Here is a 22,609-nt window from a genome sequence, read left to right as displayed (position 1 = left end):
TTGTTGGGATTAAGGGATTTTCGATGGGGATTTATATGTTCGATGAGGATTCCATGAGCTTTTGAGCCGAATCTTAGAACTTTTTCTTCTGAATTTGTTTTTACTGCATGAGAGTAGCGTCATGAACTACAATCTGATCCAGATGCTTGGTGACACGAAAGTGTTTATCCGATATCAGATCTAGTTTGGGAGAGCAAAATAAACATAGGAGTGGAAACCTACCTATGGGCGATTTGTGAATGCTGACGAGTCTTAAACATAATGCATCTCTTCTCTTCCAGGGCCAGAGTGGATACCTACTGGTCAGGGTTGAGAGAGATAGTTGTCTATGATCACGGCAGTGGCGTATTCATACGTCCGTGACTCCACTTCGAAAAGTTTAAGCTAAGATCTTATCAAATTTACTCTCTAGCAATGTTTTGAATCGTTTGTACCCCTGAGAAAACTTCCCTGAACCCCAACGCCTTCTTTCCTATTGATTAACACCGTTTTTATTTCAAGATTTAGTTCAATATTGTCTTTCCTTTTTAGTAGATTTTCATTTAAGCAATTAGAATATCCGTTTTTCTCATTTTTATTCATTTTCGTTAAGTTTAGTTATTAGGTCATTTAATTCTCGTATTTTCTTTTAAGATTTCGTTTTTATATTTTAAACACACTACCAAACCCCCACAAAACCGTTTTGGTTCTAGACTTCCTTATTTTATACTTATTTCAAAGGCTTTTTGCAGGAAAAGATCCTCCTTCCCTGTGGATTCGATCCCTAAGTACTACAATCGATCAGCTGTGCACTTGCGGCTATTGATTTCAATTAGGGTAAAACTTGACAACCCTCACTCACCACCACACCAAGTTTTTGGCACCGTTGCCGGGGAAGACACGCGTTTTCGTTTCTGCAAAACCCCGAGAAAGGTTGGTAAATCAACTCTAGAACCCCCTTTTCTGCAATTTTCCATTTTTTGGTTATTTTGTTTCCATTTCAGAAGATATGGATCCTATAAATCGAAATATACACTATGAGGAAGGTTTTTATAACACTCCTCAAGCCACCAGACGCAGAGAAGAACACCAAGCCCGAAGTCTTAGCTACATGGATCGATACAGCCAGCCAAACCATCCATACCACCAGCGCAGAGAGACTGTTTGACGCCGGGAAGATCCTTATGGTCCTCCTCCAACCTACTTCGAGCCACACACCTATAATCCTCCACTGCAGAACCCTAGTCAGCAAAGAGGACAACTTGAGTATCAGCAGACGTTTGGGACGCCTCGAAGGGATGATAAACCAGTTCCTTGATCAGCAGATTCTCACCGAAAACACCCTGCTCAAGAAAATTGATTCAATCTCTGAAGAGTTCAATAAAAATTCGATGATATGGCCAATCATGTTTGAGTTTTGGAAGAGCAAACCCACAAGGACTCACAAACACTAGCTGGGATGATCCACCAAGTCGCAACAGAGCAGACAAGACAAGGGTATGACATCATACAAAACTCAAGTGATATTGTCGAATCAAAACAGCAGATTAAAGAAGTCAGAGAATCCGCCTCCTGGTATAGAGAGAAGACAGATGAAGAGTTGCAAGAGATTGAGCACAGGCTGAACAAACTCGAGCTCAAAGCACGGGAGATTGATGCAAGAATGGAGCAGATTCCCAACATTGAGCAAATTGAGAGATTTTCTAAGAAATCTCCCAAAGATCCTGATGAAGATGCACATCAACGCCCTGGTATGAGTTCATATGATGCTAGTCTACCCAATAAAGAAGCTGGAGACGTTCGTATCAAGTACAAGAAGGAAGAGACAGACTATGAGCAGATTTCATCCGGAGCCGCGAGTCCGAGTGTTCCGACCGCGGCCAAAGCCTTGTTTCCCGCGGTCGCGACTCCTCTGACCGCGGGAGTTAGTCGCTCAGATGCACCTCCGGGTTTTGAGAGGAAAAGAATACATCTTTTGTCCCAACTTCAGCCTCCAGCACCTAAAAAAGCAACTCAGGAAGAAGAAGACCAAGTTTCAGATGAAGAACCAGATTGGCAGGAATCATTACCTTGTATGATGGCAAAGGAATGTGTTGAAGATTCAGCTGACTCTTCAATCCAAGAAGACCAGACATGCAGCGAGATAAAGATGCCATACATCGATTCAATCATTGAATATGACGCTGCAGCTTTCTTTTGTGAATCCTATTCTGCGTTCGAGACACCAGCCAATACCTATACAGAAAGGCAAGTTTGAATTCTCCATAAGGTCAAGACTACAGGTCAGTTTCTTATCTCTTGTTCTATTAGAGGAGAAATGTTTAAAAACGTGCTATGTGATTCTGGAGCTTGTCTTAACATGATGTCCAAGGCAATTGCTTTGAGACTTGGTATTAGACACCTGCGCAGGACTAGAGCAAAGATTAGTCTAGCTGATGATTCCAATGCAACACCTCAAGGAATAGCTCATGAAATTCCTTTGAAAATAAGAGATTGCATAGTGCCTGTCGACTTCTACATTGTCGAAACGAGAGATGCAACATATCCAGTGATTCTGGGATGGTCTTTTCTAGCAATTTCCAGAGCTATAATGGACTGGCCAAACCAGAGGATTTCATTTGCTAATATCGACAAAGATGTCTTCACAGAAGCTGTTCCATACAACAGCAAAGCAGGAAAATGTTATGCAACAGAAGAGTTTGAAGAAGAACTTTGGAGTGACGAAGAACCTGCTAGGCAAAGCAAGGAGATGTCGAAAAAGACTTGTCTCAGGACAAGGTCTTCTTCATTGGAATAAGTCACGTCCAACACCAAAAGTTGAGCTAAACGACTTAAACAAAAGCGCTTAATAGGAGGCAACCCATTTAGGTATTGTTTTCTTTAGAATTTTTCTTTCTTTTTCTTTTGATCTTTTTCTTTTTCTTAGTTTCAGGTGTTTCTTATAAAACAAAAAAGCCAAAAAAATCAAAAAACCCGAAAAAAAACCAAAAAGAAGGATGGTACCTGACTGCTCGGCCCAGCAGGAACCAAGGAGAAGCAGGAAGAGGCCGCGATATAAGCCCTCGCGGTCGCAGGCGTTCTGACCGCGGGAAACGACTCATCGACCGTGGTCGCGCGACCCCTGACCACGGCACTTGGTCGTTGACATTCAAACCCGACCCCAAACCACCCACTTCACCCCATTCCACCTCACCAATCACCCTCCACCTCATTCATCACCCTCCACCACCTTCATCACCACCTAATCACCTTCCCAAACCCCTTCGAATGAATCCGGTTCATCTCCACCAGCATCCCAGATCCAGGTAAGTTCTCTTTGTGACAAATTCGATTATCTATGCATTTTTCTCATCCAATCTCGACTTGTTTCACACTGAGAACAGTATGATTTAAGTCTGGGGGAGGATTTCATCCCTTTCTAACCACTTTTCTTTCATGAGTCTTGCATTATCTACACTTTTGATCCTGAATGGCTAGTTCATCTTTAGCTAGTTCCCCACCTTAACCAATCCTCTTTCAAACCACATGCACTCTTGTTTTCTATTGTCTTATATGCAGATAAGTGCAAAAACGTTGGAGAGAAAGAGGAATGACGCAGTTTTCAGTCACCAAGGACAAAGACCTGCGATTTGCCGGAAAAGTTCCCGGAAGGATTCAACACAAGAGGAAACTCAGTTTGCCTTAGAAAAATCTCAAATTTTGGTACAATCTCGTCCTCTAGTCTCTTCCTCTTTAAAAGGCATTTCCTTTTCAAAAAAAAAAATAAAAAATCCGAAAATAAGAAAAGAAAAGAATAAAAGCCTTAGAGAGTCTAGAGAGGTCGAATTTTAAGTCCCAAGGCAACTGGAGTTCGATTTTATGGAGTTTTGGAGATCGTTTTCTGATTCCCGGAAAGAATCTAAGTCTGAGAGAACAGCTGTTTACAACAAAGGAGGAAGGATTATGCAACAACATTTGGCAAGAAGAAGTAACTGAAAACTGTGGTCATCAACAGGTCCTTATCTCTCTTGCGGTTTTGCATATTATCTTGCATCCTCTAGATCTTCAGGTAACCCGAAACACTTTAACTCCACCACTTAAATAGCCCTTTAATGCCAAACGCCGTCTACCCTGGATGATGTCTTTAATGAGAACTCACTATTGAACTTAATGAATGTAGAGAGCTAGTTGACTGGAATCAAGATTTAATTTGTTTAAGTTTTGCATGACGGAAAAAGTGGACTAGTATCTTTTGTGCATTGGTGAGAATTTTCTAGACTAAGTTATGGATTGATGCACTATCTTTGGTCCTAGTTTAGGAGTTCATGTCTATGAGATTTGTGCATTTCCTATTTTTGTTTTCACTTAACCAGTTTAGGCTTTTGCTTTGTTTGAGGACAAACAAAGGTTTAAGTCTGGGGGAGTTGATAACACCGTATTTTGACCACTTTATGGATCGTTTTGAAATACTTTTTCTATGTTTTTAATTGCTTTTAAGTATTTTTATCACGTTTTTCTAGTATTTGTAGTTCCAAGACTCTTTTCAGGTAACTTAGGGAAAAACTTAACAAAATGGATAGAAAACCAGATTTCAGCTCAGAGTCAAACCGTCATCACACCTGATTGAAGGCATTCTCACCGTCTGATCCAGCTCAAATTTGGAGACCTTAAAGATGGAAGTATCAGATTTCCAGCACACTTTACAGCTTGGCAATCCAACGGTTCAATCAAAAGATACGCGAAGAGCAAGATGTCCCGTAAACCAGCCGACAAGCAACTCCACCCGCGGCCAACAGGCCATTTCCCGCGGTCAGAAGCATCCCGACCGCGGCAAACCACTCATTCCCCGCGGTCACAGCACTCCCGACCGCGGCAAGCCAACTCCGAGCCCAAAAGCCCATTTCTGAAGATCACAATAATTCCCTCATTTGGAGAAACCCTAAGTGACGTCCAGAGATGTCTTGAGCACTATAAATACATGTTTTAGGAACCATATTTCGAGGATATGCTATTTTTCTTATTGTTTTAGAATACTTTTAAGTTTTAGGTTTTAGGGAGAGAGAGATTTGTCTCTTGAACCCTTGTTCTTTCTTTTTCCATTTCGGTTTCTATTCTACTTCTTAATACTATGTTTTTGATTTCGTTCATCATGTCTGAGTAGTTCTATTGTTGGGATTAAGGGATTTTCGATGGGGATTTATATGTTCGATGAGGATTCCATGAGCTTTTGAGCCGAATCTTAGAACTTTTTCTTCTGAATTTGTTTTTACTGCATGAGAGTAGCGTCATGAACTACAATCTGATCCAGATGCTTGGTGACACGAAAGTGTTTATCCGATATCAGATCTAGTTTGGGAGAGAAAAATAAACATAGGAGTGGAAACCTACCTATGGGCGATTTGTGAATGCTGACGAGTCTTAAACATAATGCATCTCTTCTCTTCCAGGGCCAGAGTGGAAACCTACTGGTCAGGGTTGAGAGAGATAGTTGTCTATGATCACGACAGTGGCGTATTCATACGTCTGTGACTCCACTTCGAAAAGTTTAAGCTAAGATCTTATCAAATTTACTCTCTAGCAATGTTTTGAATCGTTCGTACCCCTGAGAAAACTTCCCTGAACCCCAACGCCTTCTTTCCTATTGATTTACACCGTTTTTATTTCAAGCTTTAGTTCAATATTGTCTTTCCTTTTTAGTAGATTTTCATTTAAGCAATTAGAATATCCATTTTTCTCATTTTTATTCATTTTCGTTAAGTTTAGTTATTAGGTCATTTAATTCCCGTATTTTCTTTTAAGATTTCGTTTTTATATTTTAAACACACTACCAAACCCCCAGAAAACCGTTTTGGTTCTAGACTTCCTTACTTTATACTTATTTCAAAGGCTTTTTGCAGGAAAAGATCCTTCTTCCCTGTGGATTCGATCCCTAAGTACTACAATCGATCAGCTGTGCATTTGCGGCTATTGATTTCAATTTGGGTAAAACTTGACAACCCTCACTCACCACCACATCAAGCCTCGGGTCAAGTTATCAGTCTTGATAAGTCTTCTATCACTTTCTCTCGGAAAACCCCACCTGAAATCCGCGTGCGAGTTAAACAGGAGCTGAAAATCTCCAAAGAAGGCGGTGTGGGGAAGTACTTAGGCTTGCCAGAAAATTTTGGGAGACGTAAGGAGGGCCTCTTCACAAGTATTGTGGATAAAATTCGACAAAAAGCTCTCAGCTGGTCAAATAGATTCTTATCGGGTGCTGGGAAGCTGGTTTTGCTTAAGAGCATTCTGTCAGCTATCCCCTCCTATGCCATGAGCTGCTTCAAGCTCTCTGTCTCACTTTGTAAAAGAATACAATCGGCCTTAACCCGGTTTTGGTGGGATGCAAAGATGGACTACCGGAAGCTCTGCTGGGTATCTTGAGATAAAATGACCCACCATAAGGACAATAGAGGTCTTGGGATGCGAGATATCTTGGCTTTTAATGACGCCATGTTGGGTAAGCTGAGCTGGCGACTTATTCAGAACCCGAATAGCCTTTTGGCCAGGACATTACTTGGTAAATACTGCTGGATGAATGACTTCCTGAGCTGTGAGTGTCCTACGTCTGCTTCTCATGGCTGGAGAAGCATTTTGTGTGGTAGAGATCTTATTCGCAAAAACATTGGATGGGCTATCGGTAATGGCAAGTCTGTTAAGTTGTGGGGTGAGAACTGGTTATCCACGTCCCAACCCTACTCCCCTCACGGTCCTTTGCTCCCGGAACAAGAGACTCTGCGGGTCTCAGACCTGTTAGATGCCACTTCGTTTGAGTGGAGCTGTGAAAAAATTTCGAAGCACCTCCCAGGCTTGGAAAACGAAATCCTCGCAATAAAACCAAGTATTTTTGGTGGAAGAGACAGGCGTATCTGGTTGAAGGACAAATCAGGCGTCTACACTACCAAATCAGGATATTATGCTGCTAAGGAGGATCGTCTCCCTCCCCAACTTGATTCTTGTCTGAGCTGGAGATCAGATGTGTGGAGGATCCAAACAGCTCCTAAAGTAAAGTCATTTCTTTGGAGAGCAGCCAATGGAGCTCTACCAGTGGGTGCAAATCTGGAAAACCGAATTCAAGCAAGTGCCTTTCCTTGCTCCCGGTGTGGAGATGCTGAAACCACCCCTCATCTGTTGTTTTACTGTGAGTTTGCACGACAAATTTGGAAAGAGTCACCTTGGGTTTTGACCCTCCTCCAAACCTCCAATTTGACAGCCTGTGGAAAGCTTGTCGATTGATCAAATGCCCCGAGGCTCCGTGCACCCCTGTTGGATCTTTAGCCTCTTGGCTATGCTGGTATATTTGGACCGCAAGAAACAAGAGGGTGTTTACGGACAGGGATTTCTCTGTCTCTGAGATCATCACTAATGCCCTCAATGCTTCCAAAGAATGGACTGCAAACCAGGGGAGTAAACCCAAGGCTGCTGAGTCATTGGTGCCCCATCTCCCCCATGACGTTACCACTGAAGTGATCTGCCACTCCGATGCAGCGTGGAACGCATCTAACAACACCGCAGGGCTTGGATGGACAATTCAAGCTGGGAATGAGTCTCCCATTCAGAAGTTCTCGGCGACTTCCCAATGCGTCAGATCACCCCTCATGGCAGAAGGTCTTGCCATTCGAGCGGCTCTTTCTCATGCTGCAGCTGAAGATATAAGGTCTATCTTGGTCAACTCCGATTCCTTATCATTGATTAGAGCTCTAAGCTCTGGATCATTCATCTCTGAACTCCATGGAATTCTCGAGGATATCTCCTTACTTTCCAGTGGTTTTGAGAATGCAACTTTCAATTTTATCCCTAGATTATCAAACACTGTCGCTGATTCCCTAGCTAAATCCGCTTTGTATTCGGTTGAACCAATTTCTATTTGAGTAATGAAGAAGAAGTCTGCCAAAAAAAAAAAAAATAGTAAATAAAATAAGACTTGATAATGCTGTGAATTCACTTCACAAGCCTTTAATGACTATCATATATCATTTGGAATAGATGTCGAACATCATATTCTGCATGTTCACACACAAAATGCTTTGGCTGAGTCTTTGATTAAATGGTTGAAACTCATTGCTTAGACCGTTAATTGATAGCACCGTATTTTGACAACTTTTATGGATCGTTTTGAAATACTTTTTCTATGTTTTTTATTGCTTTCAAGTAATTTTATTATGTTTTTCTAGTATTTGTAGGTCCAAGACTCTTTTCAGGAAACTTAGGGAAACGCTTAACAAAATGGATAGAAGACCAGATTTTCAGTTCAGAGTCAAACCGTCAGAAGTTCACCCCCGATTTAAGGCCTTCTCACCGTCCGATCAAGCTCAAATTTAGAGATCTCAAAGATGGAAGTATCAGCTTTCCAGCACACTTTACTGCTTGGCAATCCAACGGTTCAATCAAAAGATACGCGAAGAGCAAGATGTCCCGTAAACCAGCCGGCAAGCATTTCCACCCGCGGCCAACAGCCATTTCACCACGGTCAGAGACTTCCCAACCGCAGCCAACCATCCATTCCCCGCGGTCACGCACATCCCGACCGCGGCCAGCCAACTCCGAACTCGAAGGCCCATTTCTGAAGCCTAAATCATTTTCTCAGCCTCAATTCCGGAACTCTAGACACCAGAGAGCATTGGAGACTATAAATACTTTTCATTTAGGACGTTTTTAAGGGAGACTAAATACTTTACAAGAAATTTTACTTTAAGCTTTTTTTTTAGGTTTAGGGAGAGAGAGATCTATCTCTTGAACCCTTGTTCTTTCTTTTTCAATTTCGATTATTGCTCTACTTTTTAATACTATGTTTTGGATTTCGTTCATCATATCTGAGTAGTTTTATTGTTGGGTCTAAGGGCTTTTCGATGGGGATATAGATGTTCGATGAGGATTCCATGAGCTATTGAAGCCGAATCTTAGAACTTCTTCTTCTGAATTTACTTTTACTGCATGAGAGTAGTGTCATGAACTACAATCTGATCCAGATGCTTGGTGACACGAAAGTGTTCATCCGGTGTCAGATCTAGTTTGGGAGAGCAAAAGAAACATAGGAGTGGAAACCTACCTATGGGCGATTTGTGAATGTTGATGAGTCTTAAACATAATGCATCTTTTCTCTTCCATGGCCAGAGTAAAAACCTACTGGTCAGGGTTGAGAGATATAGTTGCCTATGATCACGATAGTGTCGTATTCATACGTCTGTGACTCTAGTTCGAAAAGTTTAAGCTAAGATATTATCAAATTTACTCTCTAGCAATGTTTTGAATCGTTCATACCCCAGAGAAAACTTCCCTGAAACCCAGCGCCTTCTTTTCTATAGATTTACATCGATTTTCATTCAGGCTTTAGTCTAATATTTTTACTCTTTCAATCGATTTTCATTTAAGCAATTAAGTTTAGCCGTTTTCTCGTTTTTAGTCGATCTCATTAAGTTTAGTTATTAGGTCATTTTTTTCTTTTGTCAACAGCTTAAACTTCCTAGATTATTAGGTCATTTTAATTTTTGTATTTTCTAGTTAAGATTAGTTTTTACGTTTTAAAGACACCACCAAAACTCCTACAAAAATCGCCTGGTTCTAGACTTCCTTACTTTATATTTCTTTCGAAGGCTTTTGCAAGAAATATCCTCCTTCCCTGTGGATTCGATCCCTAAGTACTACAATCGATTAGTTGTGCACTTGCAGCTATTGATTTCATTTACGGTAAAATTAGACACCCTCACGACACGACACATCATTAATATTGAGCACAAATCTCTCAATTTCAGTGTGAGGTCCTGCTATCTTGCATGCAGTAGCATTTGTTGCACATTGATCCTCCTAGGAAACAACGTGAACTTGAAATTCAGAAAGTTTTACATTTTTAAATATGGTAAATGAATTACTAGATGCGTTCAAAAGATACAAAAAGAGTGAAAAGTCATATATACCCGCTGTAAATGTTCCATCAAGAATTAATTTTCCAGAAGAACAAACTGATGGAAAAATAGCAAGTGAACCCAATGTTCAGTTGAAAAGGAGGAGACCGATAGGCTCAAAGGATAAAAATCTCCGAAAAAGAAAGAAACTGGGAGAACAAAACAAAAATTGCCGAGAAGAACCACATACAGAGAAAGGTGCTAAAGACGAATATGAAAAAAAAAATATGAGATTTTCATCAATTATGTCCATGATGGAATATTATGGGCTAGAGATGAAATAGAAGGTAATGATGGAATATTCTCATTCTCTGTATTCAAAGAAATTGAAAATAGAAGTGATGATCCAGATCCAGTGTCCATATTGTAATGCGCAAAAAGATCTAACTAATAGAAGTGGAAAATAGCCATAGAGATTGAACTGATCTCCCTCAATAAAAAAAAATGTATTGTCACTACATCCAAAGATATAAATCCGGTGGGTACAAATGGGTTTTTGTGCGCAAAAAAATAATAAGAAATATGAAGTTACAAGATATAAAGCCCGGTTTGCTACCCAAGAATTGATTATAAAGAAAAGTATTCCTCAGTTATGGATGCCATTACATTCTGATTCTTAGTGAGTCTTGCGGTATCTAAAAATCTAAAAATGTATCTAATAGATGTTGTGACAGTATATCTATATGGATCACTTGATGATGATATCTATATTAAAATCCTTGAAGGATTGAAAATGACTGAAGCATCAACCTCAAAATATAAAAAGCTATATTTAGTCAAATTACAGTGATCACCGTACAGATTAAAACAATCCGGACACATGTGGTATAATTGCTTAAGCGAATATTTGCTAAAGAAAAGGTATGTGAATAATGCAATTTTTTCTTGCGTCAACATTAAAAAATCTTCATCAGGATTTGTGATCATTGATGTTTATACGGATGACTGAATATAATTGAAACTTAAATGGAGATTAGTGATGCAAGAACTCATATGAAAGAAAAGTTCAAAATGAAAGATCTCGGAAAGACAAAGTTTTATCTTGGATTACAGATAGAATGTTTCCGAGATGGAATAACAAAAGGTTCTTAAAATACTTTTATATGGAAAAAGCGACTCCTTTGAGTACTCCAATGGTTTCGATCGTTTGATACTAAAAAATATTTGTTCCGACCTTGTGAAGATAACAAATAAATATTAGGTCCTGAAATACCTTATATGAGCGTTATTGGTAGATTTATGTATCTTACAAATTATACCCGACCGGATATAGCATTTGCTACAAATTTTCTTGTAAGATATAGTTCATCCCCTACGCGCAGATATTGGAATGGAATAAAACATATTTTCCGTTATCTTCAAGGAAAAAATTATTTGGGATTGTTTTATCCTAGAAAATCCAAACTCGTTTTAGTCAATTTTGCAGATGCGAGATATTTATTAGATCCTCATAAGGCTCGATCGCAAACCAGATATGTTTTCACTTTTGGAGGAACTGCAATCTTGGCGTTCTCAAAAGTAGACATTTGTCGCCACTTCTTCAAATTATGAATAAACTATTGCGCTTCATGTGGCATGTAAAGAATGAGTATGGCTCAGATCTATGATCCATCACATACAAGAAGCATGTGGAATAGTCATCAATAAAGAGCCAACGAAATTGTTCGAAGATAATGCTGCATGTGTCACTCAACTCAAAGAAGGCTACATTAAGAGTGATAGAACAAAAGATATTCTTTCAAGTGACAATGCAACAGATCTTTTTACAAAGGTACTTCTTACTGCAACATTTAAAAAGCATATTTAAAGTATCAGAATGCGTCATTTATGAGATTTATGAAGAGAAAATTATATCCATTATTTAAGGGGGAAAATTGTGTTGCTGTACTCTTTTTTTCTTGTCATGGTCTTTATCACATTGAGTTTTTTTATGATAAAGTTTTTAACAAGACAGTACATAGTACGTTAACGATGAAAGATAATTAAGAGGGAGTGTTAAAAGGATAATTATCCAGAAATCGTTTTTTATTTTCATCGCCTTTTACCAACATTGTTAAGTCGATAACTCTTATTATTATATGTATTTTTCCATATAAATATATTGTTTCTCTTTATAAATAGAATAAACATACAAGTGAATAATAAGAAATCACTCCTCTCTATTCTTACCCACACATCGCTTTCATATCTCTCTGTCTCTCTACAAAATAAAAATACATATATAATAAAACATCATCACCTATATACAAACACATATATAATATCATATAATCTATATAAAAAATCAACATTTTACCCCACTAATTTTCATATTTTTTGTATTCTTTTTGGTTTTATGATTACAAATAAATAAAGGTTCTCAATAAAATAAATTAAAATATTTAAAATTTGTTTTTTTAAAGAAATTTGTTTTTTTTCTTATTTTTCATTTTAACTATGCTTCGCTTTCAAGTAATAAAAAACGAGAAATAGAGATAGTATAAAATTATCGAAAATTAGAACGCAATACAATACATGAATAAGCACACAATACAACTAATATAACATTAGTAGCATAAAAAAAACACAACTAATAAAACATACATAACTTAATTAATACAATAGACTCAACTCACAAACAATAATTTTTTTAAATCAGACGCAAATACTCTAAAATCTCTTTAATCACAAAACATTAGAAATAATGCCCATATATGTTGACTAGATCTGCTTGCAATTCGTGATTTACATTTGAATCATGCAACTCGGAATTATCACGCATAAGAAAACATGTTTCTGCTCGGAGTTGCATCATCATAAGTAGGTTGATCAGGAAAGTAGTGGACAATCAGTCTTTGATTTACTGCTATGTGATCTCTTTTGAAGTAATTTGTTTTGCTACGACTTAAATAGTTTTCCTATATTTTGTTTTGATACTCCCTAAACCAGAGGACGATATTTCTCTCTTCAATTTCAGACTGTCTTTTGTAAATTTTGATATCAAAAGGAAACTCTAATGGATCCATTGAGATTTTTTAGTAAGAAAATGTTTTTGGTATTGGTGCATAAATAGGAGAATAATTGAACTAGTATATTAAGTGGTTAGAGTCTTGGATTGAAATTGAATTGTTGAAACCGAAATAATTGGATAAGAATTGGATTCTCCCATTAAAAGTTAAAAGTCATGGATTGAATAAAAATTTAATTGAAATTAAGTGACTAAAAGCGAAAGAATTGAATAAAGATTGGACTATCCTATCAAAAGCCAAAAATCACTTATTGGATAAGGATTGAACTGACATTGAATAGTTGAAACCAAAAAAATTGGATTCTCCCGTGAAAGCAGAAAATAAAAAACAAACATTATTAAAGTAGAAAGTGACAGACAAACATTATTAGAGCAAAAAGTGATAAAATACAAACAGGCACTTGACAACAATTAATCTCCAAATAAATCATGCCCCAACTTCTCCAACAACTTTTTGCTCTGGTCATCAAGATGTTCTTTCTCACTTAGTTTCATAAACATCTTTATCTTCTTAGCCTGAGTCCTCTCGTTCAACTGCTGGTTTGCCTCCTTTTGCTTCATGGTTATCTTGTCTAATTGTTCCAACTCTTGCTCCTTGAATTGTTTGAATTTATTCCACTCTTCGTTGACCACTTCCAAAGCTATGCCCCTACCTTTTTTCTTACTTTTTTTTGTAGCTCCATCCCTTCCCATCGGACGAACTCTAGATCCTACAAAGTTGGAGTCAGTTGCATCATTCTCGTGGGTTTTTTTAATAATTTTATTTGTTTTAATAATAACTATCTATATTTCTCTTTTTTTTATTACTTGAAAGAAAATCCTAGTTAAAAATGTAAAATAATAACGTTTTCTAAAAAAAAAAACTTTTCAGTATTCAATTTAATTTTATTGAAAATTGTTACTAACTTGTAATCATAAAAAAACATAAAAGAAAATAAAATTTTGAAATAAAAGTAGTGGTCTAGAGTGTTGAATTTTATTAAACAAAATTTTGCATAGTGCAACAATCTTACTGTAAGTTGGATAATCTTCCTCTATTTTGTTTCGATACTCCCTAAATCGGAGGGCGATATACCTCTCGTCGATTTCAGATTGTCTTTTGTAAGTTTCAATATCAAAAGGAAATTTTGATGGATCCATTGAGATTTTTGAGGAAGATGAGATTTGTGGTATTGGTACATAAATAGGAGAATGAGTTCCCATTTATAAGATAACAGAACCAATAGATTAAGTGGTTCAAGGCTGGGATTGAAATTCAGTGATTGAAACCAAAAGAATTAGATAAGGGTTGTATTACTAAAAGCCAATGATCACATATTTGATAAGGATTGGATTGAAATTGAGTGGTTGAAGCCGAGAGGATTGGATAAAGATTGGATTCTCCATTAAAAACCAAAAGTGATGGATTGAATAAGGATTGGATTGAAATTGAGTGATTAAAACCGAAAGGATGGAAGAAAAGAATAGATTCTTCCATCAAAAGCTGAAAATCATGTGTAGATAATGATTAAATGGAAATTAAATGGTTGAAACCAAAATGATTGAATTCTCCCATTAAAGCAGAAAATAACAAAATACAAACAAATAGTTGACAATAATTAATCTCCAAATAGATCGTGGTTCAACTTCTCCAACAACAAATAATGGTCATCGCGATGTTAGTTTTAACTTAGCTTCAAAAACATCTCTATCTTCTTTGCCTGCTCTTGCTTCATTGATATTTTTTCTAATCACTCCAGCTCTCGCCCCTTGAATTGTTTGAATTTATTCCACTCTTCGTTGATCACTTCCAAGGCTGCACCCTTACCTTTCTTTTTACTTTCTTTTTAGCTCATCCCTTTCCATCGAACAAGCACTAGATCCTACAGAGTTGGAGTCATTTGCATCACTCTCGTGGGCTCTCTTAGATCTACTACTTCCATAGCTAGTATTTTCTCGTACCTGACTACCAGAATGGGTTTGATCACGAACATCTAGCCATTCTTTGATTGAATTGAAATTTTCATTCTTGCTACTTGAATATAGTTCATGCGCTTCTGCCAATACATCATTTTCCGACCACCTGTTTTGTTTCACAAGCTTAGTGTTATCATATGCGCCAACCCATTTGGCTAATATTTTATTCACATATCTGTAATGATTCCTGCACGAAGTTCTGCCAGAAACTTTACCTACAATATGATTCACTTTTTGTGTTTCTACCAAGAACGTTGTTGGTTACATATTTAATCAACCCACTCAGTAGCACAAAATTATTCTTAGTTGTCCATCTGGGTCTTTTCTGGCGAGCAGAAATTGAATCCTCTGCATCTGGAGTGGCTTCATTAACACCATTCATACCACCAAGAGCGATTTGTATAGAAAATTCAGGAAATTCAATTGCACCAACATTCAGAATTATTTCATTATCTGTTGGAGTAAAAGAATAAGAAGATGCTTGAGATGGATATGGAATCATCGATCTATAATATGGATGATAGTTTGGAGGCTAACGAAATGAAGAAATTTGGTGGAGCACCATAATTTGGTATTTACTATGGTTGATTAGAAGATTGAATTTAAAATTGATAATTATTGGGATTTGAGTAATTAAAAGGGCAGTTAAGGGTAGGCTTGGTGTTGATTGTAACCAAAACATTAAGTCTTTTATGAACATTTTGTCTTTGTGATGTTCTGTTTTAGAGTTTGAAAGAAAAACATCAAAGAAACATTCTTCTCATTCTCACCAACTGAATAATCTTGTTACACACACATACATAATATATCGCCTAAGCTAGTCTTCTTTTAACAACTTCCAAGGACAACTACTCCCACTAGCCTAGACAAATCAGCCACACTAGAAACAGTAACACTACTAGCTCAACAACTCTTGTTACCAAAAGGAACTTCTAGTTTAGTTATTTAAACTTTCTTAGTTTGGTTTGAGACACAAATGAGCATTACTCAACACTCCCACTTGCTCTTTTGTCTCTCAAACCAAGCTCGTATCGAAAGTACTCATAGCTCTAACCTCCCAAGGGCTTAGTAAAGATATCGGCCATTTGATCCTCACCTTTGTAGAACTTCAACTGAATATCTCTGTTTTTCTCTGCATCTCTAACAACATGATACTTGATCTGAATGTGCTTGGTCCTTCTATGTTGAACTGGATTTTTCCCAATCGCTATAGCTGACTGGCTATCACTATAGATATGAACTCCTCCTTCGGTGATGAAGTGTAAGTCAGCAAACAGTCTCCTTAACCACATTGCCTGATTTGTAGTTGCACACAATGCCATATACTCGGCTTCAGCAGTTGACTGAGCTATAGTATCTTGTTTGCTGGTTTGCCATGAGAAGATAGCTGATCCAATGGTGAAGCAGTATCCTGTGGTTGATTTTAGATCATCTCTGCATCCTCCCCAGTCACTATCTGAATATCCGATCAGTTTCGGTTCCTTGACAGCAGTAAACATCAAGCTCAGATTTAAACTTCCTTTGATGTACTTAAGTACTCTCTTTGCTTCCTTGAAGTGACTAACCTTGGGTTCTTTCAAATACCTTGACAAGTAAGATGCTGAGAACATCAGGTCAGGTCGTGTGGCTGTAAGGTATAAGAGTCCTCCCACTAGGCTTCTATAGATTTTAGGATCCACAAGCTCTTCTTCAACGTTTTGATTCTTGCCTTGTGGAACCAAGGGCGTTCTCATACTGGTGCAATCCTTCATGTTGGACTTAGCCAAAAGCCTCTTCGCATAGCACTCTTGAGATAGAGAAATTCCCTCTTCTAGTTGAGTTATCTCCATTCCCAAAAAATAATTCAGTAATCCTAGATCAGACATCTCAAATTCATTCTTCATTACTGCCTTGAATTCTTCGATCATTTTCTCATCATCTCCAGTTACTATGAGATCATCTACATAGATACAAACCACCAAAAGCTTTCCATGATCCACCTTAGTGTACAATGCATGATCATTCTCACTCCTTCTGAAGTTCTCTCGCAAGAAAAACTCATCGATTCTACTATACCAGGCTCTTGGAGCCTGCTTTAGGCCATAGAGAGCTTTGTGCAACCTAAGCACATGACCTTCCTTTCCCTCTTCCTCAAAACCGAGTGGTTGTTCAACATATATCTCCTCTTCAAGATTACCATTGAGAAAAGCTGATTTAACATCAAGTTGGAATAGCTTCCATTTTCTTTGAGCAGCAACAGCTAGGAGTACACGAATGGTAGAGACAGGTGCAAAAGTCTCCAAGTAATCGACACCATATTGCTGAGTAAATCCTCTTGCAACAAGTCTTGCTTTGTGCCTTACAACATTACCTTTGGCATCTTGCTTCAATCGATATATCCATTTGACTCCAATTATGTTTTTTCTTGCAGGGCTTTCAACTAGCTCCCATGTCTGGTTTTTGACAATCATTTGAATTTTCTCTTCCATTGCTTCTCTCCATTCATTGTGTTTAGCCGCCTCTTCAAACAGAGCTGGTTCTTCTTCAGAGCTTGAGTAACATTCTTCACAGACTCCAGAGTACTCGATGTTTGCATATGGAGCAGTGAGAAGAATGTCCTCAAGTGATCGAGTTTTTTGATTTGGTCGAGCTGAGCAGGGCTGTATAAGATCGGACTTGAGACACTAGGCTGCGAATCTCTAATATCCATGGGTTCATCATTTCTTGATCCTGACTCATCACCTTTAAGATTTCCGTTTGCAGCATCTGATTCAGGAGATATGTCAACATGTTTTACCACTTCTTTCTTTTCCCAATCCCACTTGCTATCTTCTTCAAAGATAACATCTCTAGAGATGTCTATCTTGTCTTCTTTCAGCAAATACACCCTGTATCCTTTCGTTTGAGAGCTGTATCCAAGAAATATCCCTTTCCTTGACTTATCGTCCCACTTCTTTCTCTTTTCATCAGGTATATGAACATGACACACACAACCAAATACTCTCATATGACTTAGTGATGGTTTAGTTCCATTCCAAGCTTCAAACGGAGTCTTGCTTTCAAGTGCTTTAGTCGGCGTTCTGTTTTGAACATAAGCTGCAGAGTAGACAGCTTCAGCCCAAAACGTTAGAGGAAGATCCTTTTGCTTTTATCATGGCTCGAGCCATTTCCACTAGACTTCGGTTTCTCCTTTCAGAGACTCCATTTTGTTGTGGGGAATAAGCTGCTGTGAGCTGCCTCTCAATGCCATGGTCTTTTAGGAATCTAGTGAAATCTCCGGAGAGGTATTCTGTTCCTCTATCTATTCTTATTTTCTTGATCTTGCAACTCGTTTGATTTTCGACTAGATTCTTGAACTTTTTAAAAGTTTGAAACACCTCTGATTTGGCTTTTAAGAAGTAGACCCAGATCATTCTTGTTGCATCATCTATGAAGGTGAGTAAGTACCTGCTTCTACTGAAGGACTTGTTTTGCATAGGACCGCATATATCACTATGAATAAGCTCCAACTTTTCTTTTGCTCTTCTTTAGGTTTCCTTTGGAAATGAATCTCGACAGTGCTTTCCAATGATGCAGCTTTCACATTTCTCTTGACTTATGTTGAACTTTGGTAATCCAACAACCATCTCCTTCGACTGCATTATCTCCAGATTTGAGTTTCCTGTGTGACCCAACCTTTTGTGTCATAATTCTGCAACTTCATTCTTAGCTACCATTGCTGATTCTTCATTTGAAGGCCATTTGATGTGGAAACTCTTGTTTTTCATCATCACTTCTCCTATGCTTCTCCCAACCCGATCATAGATGAAGCAGCTTCTTTCTTGGAAGACCACTTTGTAACCATTGGAGATCATTTGTGGTACACTTAACAGATTTTTGCCAAGTTTAGGCACTAGAAAAACATTTTTTATGATTCTCTTGCCTCTTTTTGTGTTCATCTCTCTATCTCCTTTTCCTTTGGAGATTAGCACAGCTCCATTTCCAACCTTTATTGGAATGTTTATACTTGTGTTGATGTTGACAGAGATCTTCTCGTCAGGCGTCATGTGATTTGTACATCCGCTGTCAATAAGCCACATACTTCTCTCACTTGATTCTTCCTCCTTTCGATTTGCAGTGAACGTGTGTTCTGTTCCTTCTTCATTTGAGTAATCCTTCATGCTTTTGCTTGTTTCTGCGTGAATCTCCTTCACATATTCTTTGGATGCTTCTCCAACCAGTTTCTGCTCCCTTTCTCTCTTAGGTGAGCAGCTCTTCTTCTTTCTTCGACGCGGCTCCATGGATCAATATGAGCTCTGATACCATGTTGATTGTAATCAAAACATTAAGTCTTTTATGAACATTTCGTCTTTGTGATGTTCTGTTTTAGAGTTTGAAAGAAAAACATCAAAGAAACATTCTTCTCATTCTCACCAACTGAATAATCTTGTTACACACATACATAATATATCGCCTAAGCTAGTCTTCTTTTAACAACTTCCAATGACAACTACTCCCACTAACCTAGACAAATCAGCCACACTAGAAACAGTAACACTACTAGCTCAACAACTCTTGTTACAAAAAAGGAACTTCTAGTTTAGTTACTTAAACTTTCTTAGTTTGGTTTGAGACACAAATGAGCATTACTCAACACTTGGGCAAAATATCTTGAACAAAAAAAATCGAATCAGAACCAAACCGAATTAGAAGATCCAAACCAAACCGAATAATTGGAATTACTAAAGTGATTCCTCTTGTAAAATATTATGGGTACCGAACTGAACCAGAGTAAAACCAAAACTCGAACAGATACCCAAAATTTATGTAATACAACAATTTATCTAAATATATTAAGTATATTTAGTCTTCAAATAACCAAAATACTGAAAATTACAATTACAAATCAAATGTATTAGTTCTGTTTAGACCAAAATAACTAAAATACTCCATAAATTAGAAAACTTTTAGTTATATTTGTCAAATTAAACAATGTTTTCAAGTTTTAACCAAATTTTATTCAAATTGAATATTTTTTTTAGTTTTTGGATTAATTTCGGGTACCAAAAACTGATCCAAATCCATGCAGAACCGAACAAACCCAAAAAAGAAAAAAAATACCTGAATGAGTCCTAGATCTCTAACATTTGGAGAATCCGAACCGATATCTAAATGTCTTGTAGTTAGGAGAATCCTGAGTGTTAATAGGGTTATAGTTGGGATCCATTTCAAAAAGGTGTTAAAGACATTTTATTCTATCCAAATTAAATAAAATAAGTTTCCGTTTATAAAGTATGAAAAATAATAAATTTTGGTATAATTTATTAATTTACATGTAATAGTTGATCTTAAATAATTTGATGAAAAATATCAAGAATCCCAGCAACCAATAACAGTCGAGCATGTGTCACAGTCAGCACGTGTCCGAGTCCATATCTCTCTCCTCTAAGGCACGTCACGTGGCACTGGTGGATCTTATCTCACCTGTATTCAATCGGTTAAATATTTTCAACCATACTTAATCCACATATATTGAACTACCTTTTTCAACAACCTTATTATATTGATTCAACAACTTAATTTATTTTTCAACACCATTCTTCAACAATTTTTTAGAGAGACTACAAAAGATCATGTTCAATACACACTTATTACATTATATTTTTCGACGAGATATTTTCTTTAATTATTTTTATTTGTGTGAAGAAAAAATATGTTCAATCAACCAATCCACATAAGACATCACATCTGTAACATCTTGATTTCTGGTATATGCCAAGAGACTTATAGAATTTGATTTGACTACTTATATCATCAAAGTGCACTTATCTTTTCGGGCACTAGTCTTGAGAGAACTCCAAAGTTAAGCACTTTAAGCTGAAAAAATCTCAGGATGGATGATCTACCAGGAAATGGTCGCAGTACCGTGTGAATGAGAAAAAAACACGTGAAAATATCACGTAATGATTTGTAAGGTAAATAAACAAGTCTTACAGTCCTCTCAGACTAATGCACCGAGGAAAGGTGGGCTCAGGGTATCACAACATCTATACTGCTGCTATCCCGTTAATCATTTCATTTTTAGACTCTGACAATTAATTTGGACTCTTTTGATGGTGGATTCAGGAAATAAGTTTTTCCACATATTTCCTCAAGAACGTAGAGTTTGGGGTTGTCCATGAATGAAGAACAATCTTGACTTTGATATTGTGTGCTTCGTGCTATTGGACCTTCGAGATTGTTCTGAAAGATTCAGCATTGACAAGAAAGAGAGGTTGCTAAGCCTCAAGGAATCTGACCTGATAGTTGATTCGGGGACATGTCTAGTTCCTCGAGCTTTGTTAAATATTTCATTGATTTTGGGATCCTTCTTGTGAATGCATTACCTGACAAATTTAGAAAACAAAATTACTTCAGTAGTCCAATGGATTCATGGATATATATCCACAAAATTTATTTCCAGAAAAGTCAATAGCCTTGAAGTCTTTTCATTCCGTATATACTCCTTTATGCACCATTCCCATCGAATTACAATACACATTAGCATAAGACATGTAGTATTAAGGTAATCATATTTTTTTCGTAAATGTGGTTGTTTCACGCCAACTGGTAATGTAGAAAGCTTGCAAAAGCTCCATAGAAGTGATTACGTAAGATATCGAAGACTTTAAAACTTTCAAATCCAATGGATAGATGGGCTTATACAATGATCCATAAAATTCAGTTGATCGAAGGATAGGGATATATAGCAATGGCAAAGAACCCAACCAAGATGGAATCTTGTCTTTGATTCTTTTGCTTTTCATATTTAGAAACTCCATTGCTTTGCAGTTGATCATGGATCTTGAAAGTTTTTCTTCCAAATGGTTGTGACTAATGTCAAGTCTTTAACTTGGTATTATTGACAAATATGTTTGGAAGAGTTCTACTGAAGTTGTTAGCTATGCATAATTAGCAATTTAGCACTCTAAGAGAAACCGTTGACTCCAATAATGGTCTGCAAGCCGGTTCACTGAGTTGGCTCGTTGGTGACTCGTCTTGTTTGATACAGTTTTTAATAAATTCCAAATTAAACTCTTTTACAAGAGCCCACATAGAAGCAACTAGCGAGACAAATAATTTAGTCGCTTCAAATATGACCATTGATACACCGATCAGCAGGACCGATCAATAGCTGGATGTATTGGTTTGAGCTTCAAATACTTCTTGCATGCATGGGATAATCAGCTAGTAAAGTATACATAGACTACAACTCTTTGTCTGATCAAACATTTTAGTTTGTTGCGATCTATAGGATTTTCCAAATCGACTAGTACCTTCGAACTTTGACCTACGAGTGTGTCTTGATGATTTGTCGATTAGCCGATGTCCTAATCAACCTTCATCATGATGCATGGTGGTATGTGACCTCTATTGTTCTGGTGGTATGTGGCCTCTAATCGAGAATTTTCTTCAGCAATCTATTGTTCTGGGTTGACCAGACTGGGGCCCAATCGAGTACGGTTTCATCCTTTGTTTTTGGTCAACTCATGATCGGTCGGTCAACTACAATATTAACATAAGAAAATGAAAAAAATAGATTTGTGGCTCGCCGTCTTCCACCGCATGAAGATCTGAAGTTGAATGAAGTCAATATCTGACGGCAGAATCATAATCTTTTCAAGCCAAACATCATCTCTGTTCCACAAAACCGACCGGGATATTTTTTCCCTTTCTTCCTTGTCCTCCCCAATTTCATTTCAGGTCGATTATCTGTAGTAAAACGCCTTTAATTGTGTTTCCTGGGCAACAACGA

General features: G+C 37.5%; 2 protein-coding genes across 2 annotated transcripts; one reads left to right on the top strand and one right to left on the bottom strand.

The window, feature by feature from the left end:
• The first annotated feature begins 6,381 nt into the window (after positions 1–6,381).
• On the top strand, positions 6,382–7,862 carry LOC112085418. Its single transcript, XM_024154626.1, has 2 exons — positions 6,382–7,091; positions 7,160–7,862. The coding sequence occupies exons 1-2, from the start codon at positions 6,382–6,384 to the stop codon at positions 7,860–7,862; spliced, it is 1,413 nt and encodes a 470-aa protein (XP_024010394.1).
• A 5,273-nt stretch (positions 7,863–13,135) lies between these two features.
• On the bottom strand, positions 13,136–14,063 carry LOC112085230. Its single transcript, XM_024154391.1, has 2 exons — positions 13,914–14,063; positions 13,136–13,610 (listed from the first exon to the last, which is right to left on the bottom strand). The coding sequence occupies exons 1-2, from the start codon at positions 14,038–14,040 to the stop codon at positions 13,312–13,314; spliced, it is 426 nt and encodes a 141-aa protein (XP_024010159.1). The 5' UTR covers positions 14,041–14,063; the 3' UTR covers positions 13,136–13,311.
• Positions 14,064–22,609: the final 8,546 nt, after the last annotated feature.

The sequence above is a fragment of the Eutrema salsugineum genome, unplaced genomic scaffold (assembly GCF_000478725.1).
Source record: "Eutrema salsugineum unplaced genomic scaffold, Eutsalg1_0 scaffold_3, whole genome shotgun sequence".
NCBI classification, from domain to species: Eukaryota; Viridiplantae; Streptophyta; class Magnoliopsida; order Brassicales; family Brassicaceae; genus Eutrema; species Eutrema salsugineum.
This window is presented reverse-complemented; position numbering and strand designations above follow the sequence as displayed.

Coding starts and splice junctions, on each gene's coding strand:
- LOC112085418 (XM_024154626.1), top strand. CDS start 6,382: ATGACCCACCATAAGGACAATAGAGGTCTTGGGATGCGAGATATCTTG. Junction 7,092..7,159: donor AGTGCCTTTCCTTGCTCCCG/GTGTGGAGATGC, acceptor AAATTTGGAAAG/AGTCACCTTGGGTTTTGACC.
- LOC112085230 (XM_024154391.1), bottom strand. CDS start 14,040: ATGGATCCATCAAAATTTCCTTTTGATATTGAAACTTACAAAAGACAA. Junction 13,611..13,913: donor GGAAGATTATCCAACTTACA/GTAAGATTGTTG, acceptor CCAACTTTGTAG/GATCTAGAGTTCGTCCGATG.